Source organism: Equus quagga, chromosome 7, assembly GCF_021613505.1.
Source record: "Equus quagga isolate Etosha38 chromosome 7, UCLA_HA_Equagga_1.0, whole genome shotgun sequence".
Taxonomy (NCBI): domain Eukaryota; kingdom Metazoa; phylum Chordata; class Mammalia; order Perissodactyla; family Equidae; genus Equus; species Equus quagga.
Genome location: NC_060273.1, coordinates 14,652,407 through 14,673,650, shown reverse-complemented (window position 1 = coordinate 14,673,650; position 21,244 = coordinate 14,652,407). Strand labels below are relative to the sequence as shown.

Genomic DNA, 21,244 nt, shown 5'->3' with positions numbered 1-21,244 from the left:
CCTGCTGGCACCCGCCTCCTTAGGCCAGGAGGAGGAGGCGGAGGAAGAGGAAGAGGAAATGCCCCGGAGCCATGACCAGGCCAGGCCTGGGCTGGGGTCTAGTGGTGAAAGAGGCGGGCAAGGGACCAGCTTTCATGAAGCTTCTAGTCCAGCAGGGGAGCCACTCACTAAACAGGTCGAGAGGAAGATTGCAACTAAGCCCGACTGCATGACTGCGGAGGAGGAAATAGGCAGGGAGGGAGGAGGGGCCCGCTCAGCTGGGGCCGTCAGCAAGGCCCCTCTGAGGAGGGGACTGATGAGCCCAGGCAAGAGGATGTCAGGGAGCCAGTGCAGGTGACTGTGATGTGCAGAGGGAGGGGACGGGAAGAGCCAAGAGCTGGAGGTGGGAATGACTGGGTGTGTTTGAGGAGGCCTCAGGCTGGAGCTCAGAGGAGGAGTAGGAGGTGGGACGAGGTCAGGCTCCGGCAGGCCCGGCTCAGCTGTGTGATTTTCGCCTCCGGTGTGTATGTACCTTTCTTGAACTCCTCACGGCAACTTAATGAAGTAGGTGCCATTTGCCCATTTTACCCCCGTGGAAACAGACTCTGAGAAGTCGCTTGACAAGCTCCTGAGACAGAAGGACCTTGATGTCGTGAATCTGGAGCCAGCGGGTCTGTGTATCCATTTGACAAATGTTTAAGGAGCACCTGTTGTGTGCCAGGCCCCGTGCTGGTCGCCAGGGGGGTCCAAGAGAATAAGACGTGCTGAGGTCTCTGCTCTCAGGGTTCAGACCTTGCCTCAGCCTTGAGCAAAGTTCTCATCTTCTGGAACTTTCCATAGTGCAAGATGAGGGTAATGCATAAGAAGGAGCCACAGAATAAACAAATTATGAAGATCACGGGAGATACGTATGTAAAGGTTTTGGCATAATCGTGGTACGTGCTCAAGGCTCAGGAGAGGCCACTTATTATGCTTCCAGGAATGCTGGAAATCATTTTTGGAGAAGTCCTGGCCAGGGAAGATAAACACTCCACACAGGGAGTAGCTTGGTCCATCGCAAGAAGATCCCCCACAGCAGATATAAAATCTTCCTGTACATTTCGTTCATCAGTAAATAACCAGAGTCACAGCCTGAGAGTGAACCGCACAATGTGCCAGGCCCGGCCCTACGCCAGGGGTCTGCAGACTACAGCCCACAGGCCCAGTTTGGGCCGCCACCTCTTTTTTGTAAATTATTAGAACACGGTCAGCGAGCCCTGGGGGTCTAGTGGTTAAGATTCGGCGCTCTCACCATTGTGGCCCAGGTTCGTTTCCCGGTCAAGGAGCCACACCGCTGTCTGTCGGTTGTCATACTGTGGCGGCTGCGTGTTGCTGTGATGCTGAAAGCTATGCCACTGGTATTTCAAATACCAGCAGGGTCACCCACAGTGGACGGGTTTCAGCGGAGCTTCCAGACTAAGATAGATAGACTAGAAGAAGGACCTGGCCACCCACTTCCAGAAAAACTGGCCGTGAAAACCCTGTGAAGAGCAGCAGGGCATGTCTGATGTAGCGCCAGCAGGTGAGAGGACGGTGCAGAAAGACCGGGCAGGGTTCCGCTCTGCTGTCCACGGGGTCCTGGGAGCCAGAATTGACTCGGCAGCAGTAACAGCAACAACAAAGAACACAGTCACATGCATTCATTTATGGATTGTGGCTGCTTTTCTGCTACAACTGCAGAGTTGAATCGTTGTGACAGAGACCATGTGGTAAATAGCAAGTATTTACTGTGTGGCTCTTTACAGAAAAGGTTTGCTGACCTCTTTTCTAGGCACTTTCTGTATCATAGCCATCTCATCCTCAGGATGGCTGTGCAAGGTGGGACCGCCTATCCCCATTTTACAGCTGGGAAAACTGAGGCATAGAATGGTCAGGAAACCTGCCGGGTCACACAGGTGGTGGGTGGAGCTGGGGTGTGAATCCGGGCAGCGGGCTTTGGCAGCTGTGTTCTTAACCGCTCCGTCGTGTAGCCTCCTCAGACTCAGTCCCAGTCATTGCTCCTGACAGCCCACCGGAGGCTCTGCGGGCCTGAAAAGCAGGAGACCTGGGTTCTGGGCTCAGCGTGGCTCTGATTACCCAATTAGTCACTGCTGCTGCAGGATGTTTGCTCATCTGTCCTAAAGCCTTGGACCGGCCAGTCCCCAGGCCCCGCCCAGGTGCCAGGTAGGTGACTCATGTGTGTCCTCCCAGCCCTGCAGTTCTGAAGTCTGGCCGCTGGAAGAGGCTCCCAGGCCCCAGCCCCTCCCCTCTCGGACTAGGCTCTGGGCTCCTGTAAATGAGACCCGTCCGAATGGTCCAATTCAGTAGCCTCCTGCCACATGGGGCGATGGCAATGTAAATTGAAGAAAGTCTGATAAAATTCAAAATTCACTTCCTCACTCTCACCACCCACCTTTCAGTTGCTCCATAGCAATTGGACCGTGCAGATAGAGAACATCCCCACCCTTGCAGAAGGACAGGGCAGCCTGACACATGATGCCCTGGCATGGGACCTGGCCATGCCGACCTGCGCAGCTCACGGACGGAAATAGCCACGGGCTGGCCAGAGAGATCCTGTTAAATCTGAGTCAGAGTATGTCATTCCTCTGCTCAAAACTTCTCCTCGTTCCCACTTGACTCAAGTAAAAGCCACAGTCAGCGACATGGCCCACAGGCCCTGTGAGGTCTGGCCTGTTTTCCCCCTACCTTCCTACCCCGTCACTCTCTTCCTGCTGACTCTCCTCCAGCCACGCTGGCCTCCCTCCTGTTCCTCGAGCTGGCTGGGCATGGTCCTGCCTCAGGGCCTTTGTACTTGCTCTTCTCCCAGAAAGCTCTGAGGCTCTTTTCCTCCTTTCCTTCAGGCTTTGCTCAAACCCACCCCTGCCGTATTTTTCCCCACACACATCACTATCTGAAATACATTATTCTTACTTATTTCTCATCTGTCTCCTCCAGCTAGAACGGAAGTCTCATGAAGGCAGGGGAATTTCTGTGTGGTATTCAAGGCCGTGTTCCAGTCCGAGAATAATGCTTGGCGCATAGCAGTTGCTTAGTGAATGTTTTTGAGTGACCGAGGATCTGAGTGAATGAGTCAATGGCGGGGGGGGGGGGAGCCTTTCCAGGAATTAGGGCAATGATAAGGCCCTGGCCTCTGACGCTTGGTGGGATGTCATAGCGGCTTCAGCTATATCCGCTGGACTCTGAGCCCCTGGATAAGACCCTTTGCTAGCTATGAGCACTAATTACCGTGATGCCCCGCCTCCGGTTAGCATCCAAAATAAAAACAATGTCAAACCATAGACTATGAGTAGAAAGGACTCATAAAAATTCTGAAATTGAGGGGCTGGCCCCGTGGCCGAACGGTTAAGTTCGCGCGCTCCGCTGCAGGCGGCCCAGTGTTTCGTTGGTTCGAATCCTGGGCACGGACGTGACACTGCTCATCAAACCACGCTGAGGCAGCGTCCCACATGCCACAACTAGAAGGACCCACAACAAAGAATATACAACTATGTACCGGGGGGCTTTGGGGAGAAAAAGGAAAAAAAAAAAAAATTCTGAAATGGATGTCTACCCTGCCTTATTGGTGATGCCAAACTGGGCGTGCTCGTGCCACTCGATCATTTCTTGAGAAATAGCAGCCAAGCACGCTTCTCATGGAGCTGGTTTGTAAAGGAAATAGAAAGAAAGGGATTTCTTCCTGAAACAGGAAGAATGTCATAGACGGCCAATAACTCGGTATTTTTTGCCAGCTTTTATTTTTCCCCTTTAAAATTTTTTTCCATTGTGGAAAAAATATATCACCCGTATAGACAAGACTCATACTAAATGTTTAAGTTCCTTAAATCTTTTTCTCATTTTTTGGTGCCCCTGCTTTGCCGATGTGCTGAGCACATGCTTTCCTCTTCCTGGTGGGTGATCCACTGTTAGGCATATTCCCAGCATCCAGTGCATTCGTTCATTCATTTGTTTTTTCATTCATGCCACCATTATTTATTGAGTGTCCACCATGTGTCAGGTTCTGTGCTAGACCCTGGGGACTCAGTGATGAAGGAGAGAGATGGGGTCCCTGCCCTCATGGAGCTTACAGTCTAATGGGAGGGAGGGAGAGAGGGTCAGAGACAACACACAAGTAAACAGGGCGGAGGATGGAATGGTGACAGGGATGGGTGCAGTGGGGTGGGTGCTCATCGAGGTAGGGAGCAAGGCTGCAAACCTTCATCCTGCCCAGCCTCCAGCCCTGCGTGCCATGCAGAAAGGGGCTCCATGCAGGCGGTCGGACAGAACCGATTCCCACAGCAGCTGGCGAGATGCCTGGACCAGATGACCCAAAAGGTCCTGGAGTTTCCATGATTCTGTGAGTAGGAAATGAACCCAGCGCCAAATACGGTTTGGCTAGGTTCTTGGCAAGCCGGTGAGGGAGGCCGGTCGTGGTTATAGTGCCACTTAGATCGCAGTTGGCCTGTGTCCCCCTCCTGGGAGTGTTTGTACCCGTTGGTAGGTTTTGGTGTCCTGTGGAAAGAGCTGCCGAGAAAGTGGGGATCTAAGGATGCTCTCCAGATGTGTCTGCCTCTGCCCATTCATTCTTCGATTGGAGGGCTTTCTGTGAGCAAGATGCTGCTCTAAGCCTCAGAGAGACTAACCTTGTCCTTAACCTGGAGGAATACCAGATACCAGGGAAGAGGTTATGCCCGCCCCGGCCGCTATACCTCCCGCGGTTCCCTAGTCATCGTCCCACCTAAATAATCTTCTCATTGCTGGAATCCAACTCTGGTGGCCAACCAGTCCTAAGCATCCTAGATGGAGGCACCTCGAGATCTGAAATGCGCCCCCGCCTCCCGTGCTGGTGCTCAGCAAGCAGCCCACACGCTGACCACAGGACTCAAGTGGCCGTGCCGAAGACACTTTCAGCTGGACCAGCTCGGGAGACTGTCTGACAATAACTATCACGAGACATCCTATTCTCTAAGGATGAGAACACCGAGGCCCGGAGAGGTGATGCAACCTGCTTTTCTAAGAAGCTGTAGAACCAGGAGTCTCTTGACGTCCAACCCTTGGGCCAGCTGCCATCTCTCTGTGCCTCAGTTTCCCTGTCAAAAAGCCAGGGCAGTGAAGCCTTCTCAGCTGGCCTCTGCCCGTTGGCGTGAGAACTCAGGCGATGTCATGCTTTGAAAAGTGTGTGGTCCGAAATGAAAACAGTCGGAGGTGGATTGTAGTTATAAAAATACTGATGCCTGCATTCAAAAGCATGGTTGTGATTTTGTTTTTATAATTTGAAGATAGAGAACTTCCTAAGAATATCTGGAAAAGGAAAACTCCTTCCTCTTCAAGAATGGCCGTTTGGGAAATACAGGTTTCCACCAGGGGCCGTGGTTGGGAAATGTGCATAGGACGTATTCTTCCTGTGGAATGGATGCAAGAGCAATCAGATCAGTACTTTAATTGGTATGGCGTTTTAGCGTTCGTGGAGCGCTTTCCACGGCTCATTGAATCGTTCTGTGGTATTGGCTGCAGCCTTGGCTTCTGAAAAACCTGCGATTGGTTCTTAGTTCTAACACTTACTGGCTGTGTGAGTGGACAAAGTGCCTGACTTTTCTTCATCTGTCAAATGGATGGTTCTATTCAAAGAGGTGTGGGGATGCTTGTGGAGCACCTTGAATAGCCTGGTGCAAACCAAGTGCTAGTGAACCCTAGCCAGTATTGTTAATGTTGTTTGTAACTCCGGCCTCGTGATTCCGTGGATGGGTCCACGGTCTTGTATCCCCGTTCCCGAGATGAGAAACATGTGACTCAGAGACAGCCTTTGTCCTGCCTGGAGGGGCCTGGCTAGTGGGTGACAGGCCATCCCGGGCTCCAGCTCCAGCCCGGTGCCTGACCCCAGGGTTGCTGAATATTCAGTAGGTCGGCGCTGCTCCATATTCAAAGGCCTTTGTTTGTGGTTAACAGCAGCTCTTTGTTGCTGTCCTGAGGGAGACGAGGGAGACGTGGCCTCCAGCCAGGGCTGCGACCCTCTCGCCTTCAGACCCCCGCCACCCGCCCCCATCTTTGCTTTAGGGAGCCACCCTTACTACTGGAAGTGTGTCACATCCTCAGGGCACTCTGGGGCAGGGGAATAGAAGGTCAAGGGAGGTTCGCGGGCCTGCCCTTGGCCTGTGGCGGGGCTCCAGGCGCGTGTCTGTGTGTCATCTGCTGTGGGACAGCTGTTCCATTGTGTCCAGACCTGCCCATCAGAGAGGCGAAGACTGCAGATCTGCCCCAGCAAACAGCGGCTCGGAGCAGGGCGTGGGCTGGTGCCGCCTGCCCGGCGCCCCTTCGTCCTGTTAGCTGTAAGCGCGTCCGTGGAGCCCGCTGTGTGTGGCACCGTGCTGGGCGTTTGTACTATATGATCGCCTTTAATGCTCATAAGCCGCCCCTGTGCTGGGTCCCATCCTGAGCTTCAGCCTCTAGAATGATCCTTTAAAACGGTCAGAGCATGACATGCTTCGGCTCGGAGCCCTCAGTGGCCTCCCATCGGCCACGTCCACAGGTCCTGGTACAGCCCATGCAGTCTGGCTTGGGCCGGCCCCAGCCACCTCTGTGCCCTCCGCTTTTCCATTCTCCCTGTCCCAGTTACCCGTTGTTGCTCAGCAAACTACCCTGAATGTGCTGGCTGAAGCCCTTTTCTTGTTTCTGCTGATTCTGTGCATCAGGAAGTCCGCAGGGCGCGGGAGGCAGTTTGCTCTGCTTTGTGTCCTGTCTGCTGGGGCCAGAGTGTCCTTAATGTGGCGGTGCCCGGTGAGGATGACCTGGAGCGCTGGGGACTGGCTGCACGGACTCACTGGGGCCCTAAGCCTGGGACCTTGGTTCTCACTGTCAGCCGGTTCCTAGGTCGTCATCCCTGGAAGCTTGGGGGTTCTTCCTCTCCACGTGGTTGTCCCCACAGCATAGCTAGACTTCTTACACGGCAGCCATGGGCTCCCAAGAGCACAAAAGTGGAAGCTTCCAGGCCCTTGTAAGGCTTGGATCTGGAACTAGCAGAGTGTCACTCCTGTTGCCACCTTTGGGTAAAGCAAGTCACAGATCCAGCCTGGATTCAAGGGGAGGGGACCAGAGAAGGCTAGTGTGGTTCACTGGGGGCCATCAATAAAAGAGCCCACCAGGCTCCCATTCATTCACTCTTTTCCAGCCACAGAGGCCTCTATGTTCTTCCTCAAACATGCCGTGCAGCCCCTGCCTCAGGGCCTTTGCACTTGCTATTTCCCTCTCCCAGGATGCTCTTCCCCAAATATCCACAGGGCTCATGCCCTCCCTTTATTCAGCCTCAGCTTAATGCTACCATACCTGCCTCCACCTTGTGAAAAACAGTGCACCTTGCCCATCAACTCTGTCCCCTTCCCCCACCCTGTTGTTTTATTGCCCTTATCACCTCAGGGCATACTGTTTATTGCCTATTTATCGCCTGACCTTCCCCTGCCCCCACCTTGGAATATAAGTGCCCTGTGACTGGGGCGTTTGCTTTGTTCACTGTGGTATCCCTAGCTCCAGATCTGGCACACAGTAGATGCATTTGTTGAATGAATATTTGAGATGAGGAAACTGAAGCTCAGAGAGCTGAAGTAACTTTCCCAAAGACACACAGCTGATAATCGACAGAGCCAGGATTCAAACCAAAGCAATTTAGCATCTAACAGCCATAGAAGCTTTGCTGCCTGTGGGGTAATTGCTTAGGTAATTATGGCTGCCTCCTACCTCCTCTCCCTGTGTCCTGTCTCCACTCAGGGTGGTCTTCCCATGAATGAAATCGGATCAGGAATAAAACCCATCATGAATGTGGTATCCCTCACCTTCAACAGAAAGCCTTCATTTCTTAGGCTGCTGCACAAGGCCGGCAGAACTGGGCCTCCAGCTGGGGCCTGATGTGTACGATGTGGGCTCGGCGAGCCGAGGAGTCAAAAGAAAGATTTCTTGGACTCTCACGGTCTGGCAGTAGTGCTCCTTTATTCAGAGAATAGCATAGCTGCAGTGGGTTGAGGGTAGGGCTAAATTTATAAGGCATGGATATGTGAGTTATTTCTTTACAAGACAAAGGAAAGATTATGTAAAAAAAAAGTCATTAAAATGGTATCAGTGTAGGTGGGGTCTGGTTATTTGTGGTCCTATAACTTTAGATAAGAATCAGATGGGATCAGGTGAGGATGTCTTATGATTCCCAGAGGATGGTATAGATCCCTACGTAGGGCAGGTCACCTTGGACTTCTCTCCTTGGGGCAGGGGCAGCCTTGATCCTCATCAAGTATGGATTTTTGAGTCAGGCAGACCTGGTTCTATTTCCAGCATCCTTACTCACAGGCTCTCTAAGCATGGGCGAATTAGGAATGTCATCCATCCCTCCACCTACCCATCCACCCATCCACCCACCCATCCACCCACCCACCCACCCATCCACCCACCCATCCACCCATCCATGCATCTACCCTCCCACCCACCCGTCCACCCACCCATCCACCCATCCATGCATTTACCCTCCCACCCACCCATCCATCCACCCACCCACCCACCCATCCACCCAATAAGTATTTATTGACTCCTATTCTGAGCAAAGGACGTTCCTAGGTCCTGGGTTGCAATAGGGAGGAAATCATTGCAGTTCCTGCCCTCTAAGAACTTACTGTCTACTGGGGGAGACAGACGTAACAGATATGTTTTTCTGGATTGTGTAAGTGCTGTGAAGGACTCGTGGCGCGTGGGCTAATGTGTAACAAGTCTCCTGTAATAGTGCGGTGAGGCACGGACTTCCCCGAGGAAGTGACATTTGAGGAGGAGATATTAGGATAAAGAGGTGGGTGGGGCAGGCTCATTCCAGGCAGAGGGAACAGCTATGCAAAGGCTCCAAGGATGAGGGAACGCGGCCCATTTTAGAGTCTAAATGATCCTAAGGAATGTACGGTCAGAGGGCAGAGAGCCTGAGGTGCTGGAGGGTGGGCAGGAGCTGGAGCATGCAGGGCTGTGAGGGCCTGGGCAAGGGTGTGGGGAGCCCGTCACTGACTTTATTTTGTCATCTGTAAAACGGAGATAATAATGAGACCTACCTCGGTGTGTGAGAGCATCTGTGGGCAGCTGGGCGATGGCTGGCTATAGGCTGGTCTGGGATGGTCTCAGCTCGGCAGTCATCTCTGCTCCACGTGGTTTCATCCTCTGGCAGGTTGGCTTAGGTTTGTTCACATGGCTGCAGCCAGGGTCCAGAGAGCTGCAGAAGCCAGTAAGGCTTGGAACTGGCACAAGATCACTTCCGCTGCGTTCTCTTGGTCCAGGCAGATCGCAGGGCCAGTCCAGACCCCATGAGTGCGTGTGAGGTTCTTCGCACAGGGCCTGGTGCACAGGAAACGCTATTCTTGTTGTCGCTTATGGTCTTATCGCTCTGCATTTGCATAGCACTTTATGCTTTTCCAAGTTTTATGCCATACATCATTGTACCCATGAGGATGGTTGGGGCAAATATTACTAGCCCCATTTGACAAATGAAGAACAGAGTTAGGTAACTGCCTAAGGTCACACAGTTAGCTAGTGGCCACAGCCAAACCCTAGGCCCCAGATATCATGTAACTTAAAGTGTATTTGCAAGTACATCTGCTGAAAATGAATCCGTTTGCAGATGCTTTCCTCGTCCTGAGCATCATCCTGTAAATAAAATAATTCAGATACAAATGCTTTGGTCAGTGGCCTAGGCTAGGAATTGTCTGCAAGGTTTTGTTATGGCCTCTGAGATCGAAGTCTCCCATACAAGTTTTGATTTTTGGCTCCCAAGCTCCCAGGGTGAATGATGGTTTTCTTCTTTCTTACCCAGACAGCCTCTCTTTGGACTCCAGTTACTTTTCTTCTCCTCCTATGAATTTCCTTCAAGAATTACCAAGCTACCGGTCCATCGCACGCAAGAGGACGACCATCCTTTTCCGAGACAAGCAAAGTGACACATTGCTGAAGCCGACAGACTCCTACAGCTCCCAGCTAGAGGGCGGAATCACTGAAAACCTCAATAGCCAGTCCATTCGAAAGTATGCACTGAACATCTCTGAGAAACGCAGACTAAGGTCCGTCCAATAGCCGTCTGGAAGGCATATGATGTGTGTTTTGGGCAGAGGTGTTTCAGGCACGGAATGTATTTCCTGAAGAGTTCACATAATTAAAAGGTTATTACTTAGGGTAAGCTAAGCTGCTGTGACAAAGTGACCCAAATATGGAATAGCTCAATATGTTAGAAGTTTATTTCTTACTCACATAAAAGTCCTGGGTTCAGGTCGAGGGGGAACTTTCCAGTCATTTAGGGACCCAGGCTCCTTCTGTCTTGTGGCCCTGCAACCCCCAAAGCCTCATTGTTGTCTGCAGTCACTCCCTGTTTCTGCCTCCTGCCAGCCCTTACCAACCTCTGATCTACTCTCTCTCTCTATGGATTTGCCATTCTGGATGTTTCATACACAGTCATGCACCGCCTAACAACATCTTGGTCAACAGCAGGCTGCATATATGATGGTGGCCCCATAAGATTAGTACCATAGCACCCAGGTCTGTAGTAGGCTATGCCATCTAGGTTTGTGTAAGTGCCCTCTATGATGTTTGTCTAATGACAGAATCCCTAATGACACATTTCTCAGGATGTATCCCCGTCATTAAGCAACTCGTGGCTGAACATGGAATCCTCTAATGCTTGACCTTTTGTGTCTGGCTCCTCTCACTTAGCGTAATGTTTTCAAGGTTCATTCGAGTTGTAGCATGTGTCAGAACATCATTCCTTGTTACAGGTGAGTAATATCCCGTTGAATGGAAATGCCTGGTTGTGTTTATCCAGTCGTCCGTTGATGGACATTTGGGTTGTTTCCACCTTTCGGCTGTTGTGAATAATGCTGCTCTGAACATTCATTTACAAGGTTTTCATTGAGACCCTGTTTTCAATTCTTTTGGAGTATCTACCTAGGAGTGGAGTTGCTGGGTCCTATGGTACTTCTAGGTTTAACTTTTTGAGGCATGGCCAAACTTCTCCCCAGCAGCTGCACCATTTTGCCTTCCCACCAGCGGCGTGAGGGTCCAGGTTTTCCACATCCTCTCAGCTGGGGTTCGGTTTGATGCCAAGGCTTGGCGATGCTGCCGTTGTCATTGTCTTGCTCGTTTTTTTGTGCAGGGACATTCAGGAGACTCAAATGAAGTATTTATCTGAGTGGGACCAGTGGAAACGGTACAGCAGCAACTCTTGGAAGAGGTTCGTAGAGAAGGCTCGGGAGATGACCTCCCACCTGGAGCTGTGGCGGGAGGACATTCGCAGCATCGAAGGTACCACACCCCACGCTCTGCGCATTCTCCTCCGCAGCACTCCTCCGTGCCTGGGGAACTAGGACCGCTTCATTTTCCCTAACCTCTAGCTGAAATCCAGCAGTTCCTTCCACGATGAGTGGAGCAACACCACAGTTAGGATTAGCGGAACCTGTGTGTGTCTTTGTCACCAGGAAAATCACAGATGTTTTTCTGTCCCTTCCAGTTGTAGGAGTTATCTTGGAATGCCCACCACTACTTTAAAATTACAGCTGTTACCCAATCTGCCACCAGGTCTTGTTATTTAATGGGCTAATGAAGATGCTCGTGTATGAATCTTTCACGAATTTAGTTTTTAATATTATGAGAATCATAGGTCCATTTGTATTTTGTGCATTTAAAAACATTATTCTGGAGCTGACTTCGTGGCATAGTGGTTAAGTTCGTGCGCTCTGCTTCCGCGGCCCGGGGTTCGAAAGGTTCGAATCCTGAGCGTGGACCTAGCACCACTCGTCAAGCCACGCTTAAACGCTCATTTAAGCCACGCGTAAAATAGGGGAAGATGGGCACAGATGTTAGCTCAGCAACAATCTTCCTCAAGCAAAAAGAGGAAGATTGGCAACAGGTAGTAGCTCAGGGCCAATCTTCCTCACCAGAAAAAACAAAATAAAACAAAATATTATTCCAAGATGGGTTTCGTTAGGCTTCACCAGCACCCGTGGCCCTGAAAATACTGAGAATCCCCACTTGTGCATAATGGTGAGAATGGGGGTGCACTGTTGCATTAGTCAGCTCGAGCTGCTCTAACAAAATACAATAGACTGAGTGGCTTACACAGCAGACATTTATTTTCTTACCTTCTGGAGATTGGAAGTTCAAGGTCAGCCCACCTTCTCCCTGGGTCCTCGTGTGACCTCTTCTTTATGTGCACGTCAAGGGACGGGGGGAGAACACGGGTCCTGGGGCCTCTTCCCACAGGGGCATTCACCCTGTCAGGGGGGCTCACTCTCAGGACCTTATTTAAACCTTCTCACCTCCCAAAGGCCCATTTCCAAATACTGTCACCTGGGGGTTTAGGGCTTCAATAGATGAAGCTGGGGAGGGACACAATTCAGTCCATAGCAAGTATGCCCAAACTGGAAGTTGTGCCAACATATAAAATTAGAAAAAAAAACATTTAAACATTTGGGTGACATAGCAGAACCAGGGGAAGACGTGTCTTAGGATTATGTAGTTTCTGCCATAAAGCAAAATAGTTTACAAGCATCTCCTCAAATCTGCTTAAATGGAAATTTTGTAAAGTTTGTAAGGAATGTGGCAGAATAAATGGGAGAAATTGTTGTCCCCAGTATTACTATTTTAAGACCTGTGAAATACCATTGGTAATCTGTTCCATGAACTACCTTTTTCTGTTATTGTTTTCTTAGGAGAATATGAACATAATGTCCAGGGGATTTCATAGGCTCACTTAAAACTTAACCATCCGGGACTTCTTCTTTTGAGACCTAAGTGTAACGTCACGTTTGGAGCAAAATAATAGGAGCCTTCCCTTTACTGAGTCTTTACCATGAGCCAGGCATTGTGTTAAACATTTTACTTATATTATCTCAGATAGCCTTTCATATAGGCATTTATCATTTGCATGGCTCAGAGAGGTTAATATACTTGCCCAAGTTCACTCAGCTAGGATGAGGCAGACCCAGGATTTGAGCCCAGGCAGTGAAGCTTCAGAGCCCAAGGTTTTAGCCACCGCGCCCAACTTTCCCTCTTATTAAGTGGTGGCCTCTCTGGAGATTTTCATTCAGCACGTGGCTTGTGTGTTGGAGAATGGTTTCTCTCTGGGGAACTGGGATCTTGATTCTCTCTTCAGTGGCTCCACTCCTGTGTTTTCTTGGCTGGCCAGGTACTCCTCTGGCAGGAAGTGAAGATGGAATCATCAAGCTCCTTGCTCTGGCCGGGTTTCTGGGTTTAGAGAGAAGCTAAGACTGTGGCTCTCTTATATCTTCAGTCCCAGATGAGTTCTTTGCCCGCATCAAGAGCAAGCAGACACCATCACTCTTCAGTGTGCTTTCTGTCTGTCCTTAGGAATTTAATCATTATCTGGTGGAAGGCTGGTTTTTTTTTTCTTTGCAAATCCATTAAGGTAATTCACCACATTAACAGAAGAAAGAGGAAAAATTGTATGATCATTCCAACGGCTGCAGAAAAAGTATCGATAAGATTCACTTCTCATAGCGGATAAGAAATAGATGGGAACTTTTTTAATCTGGCAAAAAATGTCTATAAAAATTCTTCAGCAAGCATCATACTTAATGGTGAAATATGGAAAGCTGTTCCCCTGAGATGGAGAATGAGAAAAGGGGTGCCAATTATCACTGATTCTGTTCAGTATCATCCTGGAAGTCCTACCCAGTGCTCAATGTTGGGGAAAAGGGAGAATGACTGGAAAGGAAGAAATAAAATGTCTTCTTTTTGCAGAAGACATGATTTATCTGTAGAAAATAAAAAAGACAAACTATTAGAATTAATATGTGAATTTAGTAAGGTTGCTACGTACAAGATCTATATATAAAACCAATTGTACTTCTATATACCAGCAACAAACATTTAGAAATGAAACTTTGAAATGACACAATTTACAATAGCATCAAACAACATCAGATACCTAAGAATACATCTAAAGAAAAATAGGTTATAATTCTGCACAGAAAACTACAAAATACTGTTGAGAGAAATTAAAGAACCTAAATATACCATGTTCATGGATCACAAGACTCACTCTTGTAAAGATGTCACTTGTCCTCAAATTGACCTAGATATTCCATGTAATCCCAATCAGAATCTCAGCACGTTTTGTGTATGTGTGTGTATGTGTATATGTGTGACAATTAATATGCTGATGCTAAAATTGATATGGAAATGCAGAGGACCAAGGATACCTGAGGAAGATCAAAGCTGAAAGACTTATAGACCCATCTATCAAGTATTATTATAAGTATCCAATAATTAGACAGTGTAGTATTGATGCAAGGATAGACAAATAGACCAACAGAACAGAACGGAGGATTCAGAAACAGATTCATACTTTTATGGTCAATTATAAAAAGCACTACTTCAATTCGCTGAGGCAAGAATACCATTCTCAATAAATGGTGCCGAGTCAATTAGATATTCGAATGAGAACAGAGAAATATTGAGTCCTCCCTCACACCATTCTCAAATGACCAATGCAAGATTGAGTGTAGATTTATGAGTGAAAGTTTAAACCGTTAGATCGTAGAACGTTAAAGCCAACTGTAGAAAAAATAAAATATTTCTTCCTCCTTCCCCCACCAAGATTCCTCCAACTTCAGCCCTCTGTGTCTGATTGATCTACACTGGATAGTGGGTCAATACTCCTGGCCAATGATGTCTGGATTTCTTTTTTCCAGGGAAATTTGGCACTGGGATTCAGTCCTATTTCTCCTTCTTGCGGTTTCTGGTGTTGCTGAATTTGGTGATATTTCTGATCATCTTTATGCTGGTTTTGCTCCCAATGTTGCTCACCAAATACAAGATCACCAACAGCAGCTTTGTGCTCATTCCCTCCAAAGACATAGGTAAGTCTGAGGCTTGGTTTCTATGAAGAGTGTTCTTTTCACCGTGTACCTCATTCTGATGCTTCCTTCTCTAGGAATCTTTATATTCTAAGCCTTGGGTGACTCTATTCGTCAGGACGGGCTAGGTTATGCTGCAGAAACAAATGACCCCATAACTCTCGGTGCCTAATAACCACAAAGATTTCTTTCTCGCTCACCGTATGTGTCCATCACTGTTTGGCGGTGGCTTCATTCCATGTTGTCTTCACTCTGGAGCCCAAGCTGATGGAGCAGCCTCTGTCTGGACCATTGATGGTCACTGTGTCCAAAGGAAAAAGCCACGGCCAACATGCTGGCTCCTAAAACTTCCACCTGGAAGACATGATGCACGTCATTTCTGCCACAGCTCATTAGCCGGAGCACGTCACTCGGCCACTCCTGAGTTCAGCAAGGCATTTGGGAGGAGCGCTACAGGGCAGAAATGTGGACTGTTTAGCAAACATGATACAACCTGCTCCAGTGCCCTTATTCCAAGACTTTTATCTCCAGTAACGGTGATGCTCACCTCCACTGATTAAACTCCAGTCACGTGCTAGACACCATGCCAAGTGCTGGACCTGTGGCTCATTGAACTCTCAACCTAGGTCAGACCTTCTGGGCGTCCCGTTTATTCGAATGGGGAGAGTTTCTGTCATTCCACCGACATTTGTTGATTACCCTGGAGTCCCGGGCTCTGTGCGAGGGCTCAAGGTGGATGGGCAGAGTCGAGCCAGGCCTCTCTAAGTCCTGAGGCCTCTTGCTTCTCTTGTCACATAACCCCATTCCGCAGAAGAATCAGTGATTCCTCTAGAATCGCTTCGTGGCCCTAAACATTCTTCCTCATCATATTTGTTTCTTTTTAAATTCTATTACACTTCAAAATAAAATAAGAATAAGGGGGAAACGCTGACTTCATTCCGGGCCCTCATTTTGAGTGCCCACTGTATGCCAGATGCCGCCTCCCCATTTCTAATGCGTCCGTTTTACAGATACGCATCCCCTGCTGCTGTGTGGAAACCCTGCGTTCAGTTTAAATAATTTAAATAATGAGTTTAAGTATTTAAATAATGAGATGGTTGTTCATTATTCAGATGACACCTCATTATTTAATACTTAGTTCATTAATAATAAATGCTTGTTTTAAAATTATAAGTAATTGAAAACAATATGAATTCTGTTTTTTAATATAGAAAATTTTAAAAGTATAAATTATTATTTAAGCAATACTCATAATTAAAAAAAAATTTTTTTTAAACATTGGCCCTGAGCTAACACCTGTTGCCATTCTTCCTCATTTTGCTTGAGGAAGATTGTCACTGAGCTAACATCTGTGCCCATCTTCCCCTGTTTTGTATGTAGGATACCACCACAGTATGGCCTGATGAGTGGTGCGTAAGTCTGTGCCCGGGATCCGAACCTGCGAACCCCAGGCTGCCAAAGTGGAGCATGCAAACTTAATCACTACACCACTGGGCTGGCCACACACACGTTTTTTTTTAACTTACCTAGTAAACTTTGTCCCTTAAGGAAAGGATCAGAAGTCCCTCTCTTCCTCTTCTGACCTTCCTTCCCTTCGTCATGGCTTCAACAAGTGTTTATTGAGCACTTACTATGCGAGGGGCTCTGAGTCAGACACAGGCTACAACAGGGTCACCACACCTGCACCCACAGGGTGAATGTGCTTCCTGCCCTGTTGACTTTGCATTTGGCCATGGGACTCGCTTTGTCTGGTGCAGTGTTAGCTTGAAATGGCTTTGTGTGGTTGGCTTGCCTTATGACAAGAGCCAGGAGGAGAGTGTCCCCTGGTAGCCACTGCCTCTGCAGCCTGGGCCCCAGAGTGAGGTCACGTGGAGAGACCTGAGCCCAGCTAGAAGCCTGGAGTCCATCCCGGCTCAGCCTGAATCGGCTGAATGAACTCCAACTGCAGATCCATGAATGAGAAAGTAAATGTTTGGTATGTTAAGTCGCTGAGACTTTGAGGTTATTTGTTACACAGCAATAGTTGACTGATACAGAGGAAGCAAATTAGTTATTCAAGGAAAAGATAGTGTCATTAAGATTGATATTCAAACAATTTCTTGGTTAATTGTACGTATGTAAATATATGTATTTTTCGAATGAAGCCACATGGTTGTTTACACACACACAGAGATCTTTTAAAATTAGATGTGCTTAAAATGAAATAATAATTATATCAGTCACATATTCCAAAACACGTGCAAACGTGAACCCCAAGACACAAAATACTGATACAAGCAGAAAACATTACCGTAAGTGGACCCACAAACAAAATGTATAGAAGAAACATATATCCCCAGATCCCCAAATAGTGAAAGGGGAAAATGCTATTGTACTTGATGCATTGGGGTTCAGACTGCAAATAGAAAATCACCAACTTGCAAACACATCCGTACACAATTCTGTGTGACATATCTAAACGTATATGCGTATACACGCACGTATACACAAATGATGATGGACGAGTCGCAGAGACTGAAACTATCCCACTGACGTTCTTGTTTTTGTTTTTCACAGATATCCAGTGCACAGTGTATCCAATAAGTAGCTCTGGACTCATTTACTTTTATAGTTATTTCATAGACTTGCTCTCTGGCACTGTAAGTATTTAACATAATTCTGCATCCTCAGTATACCGCAAATAAGTTAAAGATCAGTTGCCTGAATGTCTGCAGTAAGAGTCAAACACAAGTGTTCGCCAAAGTATCAGTAAAAGAATTTGCCATGACGTCAGCAGCAAGGATTGTGTTCACCTGCACTGCGCCCTGCCCCCACCCCCAGAATATAGAGGAAATAAGCTTTGTCATTTCAGCCAGGCCTTTCTCTAGTCCCTGCCACCTTCGTATTAACCTGCAATGAAATACTGAGTTACCCCATAGGAAAAAGTTTCAGTGAAAACAAACCCAGATAGAATTTATTTAATTTTTCTGACATTGAAAAACCTTAGCATTGGAGGTCCTAGGCCACCTGGATGAAAGCCATGGGTCTTCTCCCCAGAAATTACACATACATACGCATTCCCTGAAATCCCTTAAAAGTCTGCTAATCACAGGTTAACACCCCTTGCTCTCAGGTGGAGTTAGGGGCCTGCCCGGTGGCACGGCGGTTAAGTGAGCACGTTCTGCTTCTTGGTGGCCCGGGGTTCACCGGTTCGGATCCCGGGTTTGGACATGGCACGGCTTGGCACACCATGCTGTGGCAGGCGTCCTACATATAAAGTAGAGAAAGATGGGCACGGATGTTAGCTCAGGGCCAGTCTTCCTCAGCAAAAAGAGGAGGATTGGCAGCAGATGTTAGCTCAGGGCTAATCTTCCCTCAAAAAAAAAAAAAAACAAATAAAGTCGAGTTAATCTCATCCTTCTTATGGTAGTTCCAAAAAGTTTTTTTCAATCTTCTAAAAAATGATTTTTTGGTGAGCTTTCGTTTTTTTATCCCACTTTTTTCAGCAAATAAGATTGCAGCTATGAATAGTGGCCATCTCTGCCCCCTAGACCAGGATTTCTAAGCCTCGGCGCTATTGACATTTCAGGTCCAGTAACTCTGCTGTGGGGCCGTCCTGTGCACTGTAAGATGTTTGGCAGCATCCCTGGCCTCTCCCCACTAGATGCCAGGAGCAGTTCTGCAGTTGTGACAAACCAAAATGTCTCCAGACTTTTCCTGGAGGACAAAATCGCCCCTGGTTGAGAACCCCTCCTTTAGGTGTTTAGAAAATACAAATATATAAAAATATCTTTCTGAAAGTTATAGTCTTAAAATGCCTTGTCATTGAACTTTTGCTTTTCTGAGTAGATAAGTAGAAAGCTTTGAATTTGTCTACTGCATTTGATTTTGAAAAAGTGGTTTTCACATCTCTGATCTCATGTTTTCCTCAAAACAACTGAGAAGAATTGTCAGGTGGGTGTTAAAATGTCCATGATGCAAATGAGAAAACTGATGCTATGCAAATAAGAAAACTGATACTATGCAAATATCCACTATGCAAGGAGACAAGAAATTCAGTGACTCACCCAAGGTCACACTGCTAGTGAAAGCAGAGTGGAATCAAATCCCAGAGCTACTGTTAACCCCATTTCTTTAGATTATATCCCACAAGAGGAATTTCTGTTCGTAGGTCTCCACACACCATAACCTTATTCTTTATAGGAAAGATTTCATAGGAGACTTAGATGCACTTAATCATAAATGATCATAAATGTTCAATAAAGTATGCATGATAAAGAACAGCCTTGTCCGAAAGAATTTTCTACAGTGATGAGAATGTTCTGGATCTGTGCGTAAAATGCAGTGGCCACTAACTCTCGAGCACTTGAATGTGGCTCGTGTGACCGAGAAACTGAATTTTAATTTTATTATTAATAATTTAAGTGGGCCTAAGAGAGAGAGAGCCAGAGACATCCCACAGTGGTTTGTCTTTGCTAAGTACAGTTGAGCCAAGCTCATTATCAAATCAGAAAAATTACTTCCCAGGCCCCGCGGACCTTTGCCCTGTAATTCATATTGTTTTGAGAGATAGATTGATTATAGCCCTGATATCAGCCTGGGGCAATATAAACAGGTTTCAAGTCATTGGGCAAGTTTTTATGGCCCATGTGCCCTGCCTTCGGGAGAGTTAAAAAGAAGATAGCGTCTTCTGTTTCTATGTTTCTTTTTTCTATTAAAAAATTTACTTAATTGCGCAGTGTAAAAATATATAGTAGTCGTAAAAAATATAGAATTTATAGAGTAAAAATTGAAAGTACCCCTCCCCTGAGGCCACCAAACTTTTAACACCATGGTTCATAGCCTTCTTGACACTTCTCATGCTTTGACATGGTCTTGCTTGATATTTTATAATATGGATTTTTCACTATCTAGCCAGTGCCCTATTGATGGACATTCAGATTGCTTCCATTTTCCCCCTTTATAAACAATGCTGTAGTGAACATCTATGTCCCGCCTATACCATTTCTGCTTTCTGTGTGTGTTCTCTTCCTCACTCTCCTAGAATTTTCCTGCTATCGAGGAGGAGTTTGAGGTGTTCAGTTATTCCCACCATAAGAAGTCATGGACTTTCCTCCACTATATTTTCACATAGAGCACTCTTGGTGTCTTTTTTTTGGTTTTTGTTTGTTTTGCTAACAGCTTTATTGAGATCTAATGCGCACGTCCTACACCTCACCCATTTAAAGTGTCCGATTCAATGGCTTTTAGTATATTCACAGAGTTGTGCAGCTATTACCACAGTCAGTTTTAAAGCATTTTCATCACCTCAAAAAAAAACCCTATACCCTCTATCACCTACCAGTCTCCTCTAAGCAGCGCTAAGCAACCATTAATTTGCTTTCTGTCTCTGTAAATGCTTCTTCCCGACGTTTCCTATAAATGGAATCATATCCTATGTGGTCTTTTGTCCCTGGCTTCTTTCACTGAGCATGTTTTTAAGGTTCATCCGTGGTGTCGCATCTATCAGTCTTTTCATTCCTTCTTGTGGCCCAATAAGATTCCATTGTGTGGAAATGCTACATTTCGTTTATCTGTTCATGATGGACGTGTGGCTTGTTTCCACCTTTTGGCTGTTAGGAGTAATGCTGCTACGAACATTCATGTATCAGTTTTTGGGCGGACATATCTTTTCATTTGTTTGGGGTCTATAGCTAGGGGTGGCTTCACTGGGTCCAACGGTAATCCTATGTTTAACTTTTTGAGGGACTACCGGACTTTTCCAAAGTGGCTGCACCATTTTACATTCTCAGCAGCAGTGCATGAAGATTCTGGTGTCTCCACATCCTTGTCAGCACTTGCTGTTATCTGACTTTTTGATTGCAGCCATCCTATTTGTGTGAAGTGGAATCTCTTTGTCGTTTTGATTTGCATTTCCCTAATGAGTAATGATGTTGAGCGTCTTTTCATGTGCTTATTGGCCATTTATATATCTTCTTTGAATAAATATTTGGATCCTCTTTCCAGTTTTTAGTTGGATTATCTGTCTTTTTATTGTTGCGTTATAAGAGTTCTTCATACATTCTAGATACAAGTACCTTATCAGATATATGATTTACAAGTATTTTCTCCCATTCTCTGGATTGTCTTTTCGTTTTCTTGATAGTGTCCTTTGAAGTACAAAAGTTTTTAATTTTGATTAAGTCCAATGTACTTTTTCTTTTAATGTTTGTATTTTGGGTGTCATATCTAAGAATTTCATTGCCAAATCCAAGGTCATGAAGAGTTAGCTTTTCTTCTAAGAGTTTCACAGTTTTGTTTTTTTTTTCAAGATTGACACCTGAGCTAACATCTGTTGCCAATCTTCTTTTTTTTTTCCTTCTTCTCCCCAAAGCCCCCCAGTACCTAGTTGTATA

The 21,244-nt window shown here is 46.9% G+C and overlaps 1 protein-coding gene across 11 annotated transcripts in view; it reads left to right on the top strand.

The window, feature by feature from the left end:
- TMC7 (transmembrane channel like 7) overlaps positions 1–21,244 on the top strand; it is a 48,990-nt gene that overhangs the window by 5,783 nt on the left and 21,963 nt on the right. For 8 of the 11 annotated variants that reach the window (XR_006889579.1, XM_046668638.1, XM_046668636.1 and 5 more), the window contains exons 2-5: positions 9,818–10,061; positions 11,147–11,295; positions 14,706–14,873; positions 17,427–17,509. Coding sequence is in view for 10 of the 11 variants with exons in the window: in XM_046668638.1 (XP_046524594.1) it covers positions 9,818–10,061; positions 11,147–11,295; positions 14,706–14,873; positions 17,427–17,509 (644 nt within the window). In the remaining variant the exon portion in view is untranslated. Of the gene's footprint in view, positions 1–2,081; positions 2,182–9,817; positions 10,062–10,133; positions 10,174–11,146; positions 11,296–14,705; positions 14,874–17,426; positions 17,510–21,244 lie in introns of those variants that run through there. The other 3 variants (XM_046668641.1, XM_046668637.1, XM_046668645.1) reach the window with 3 other exon arrangements.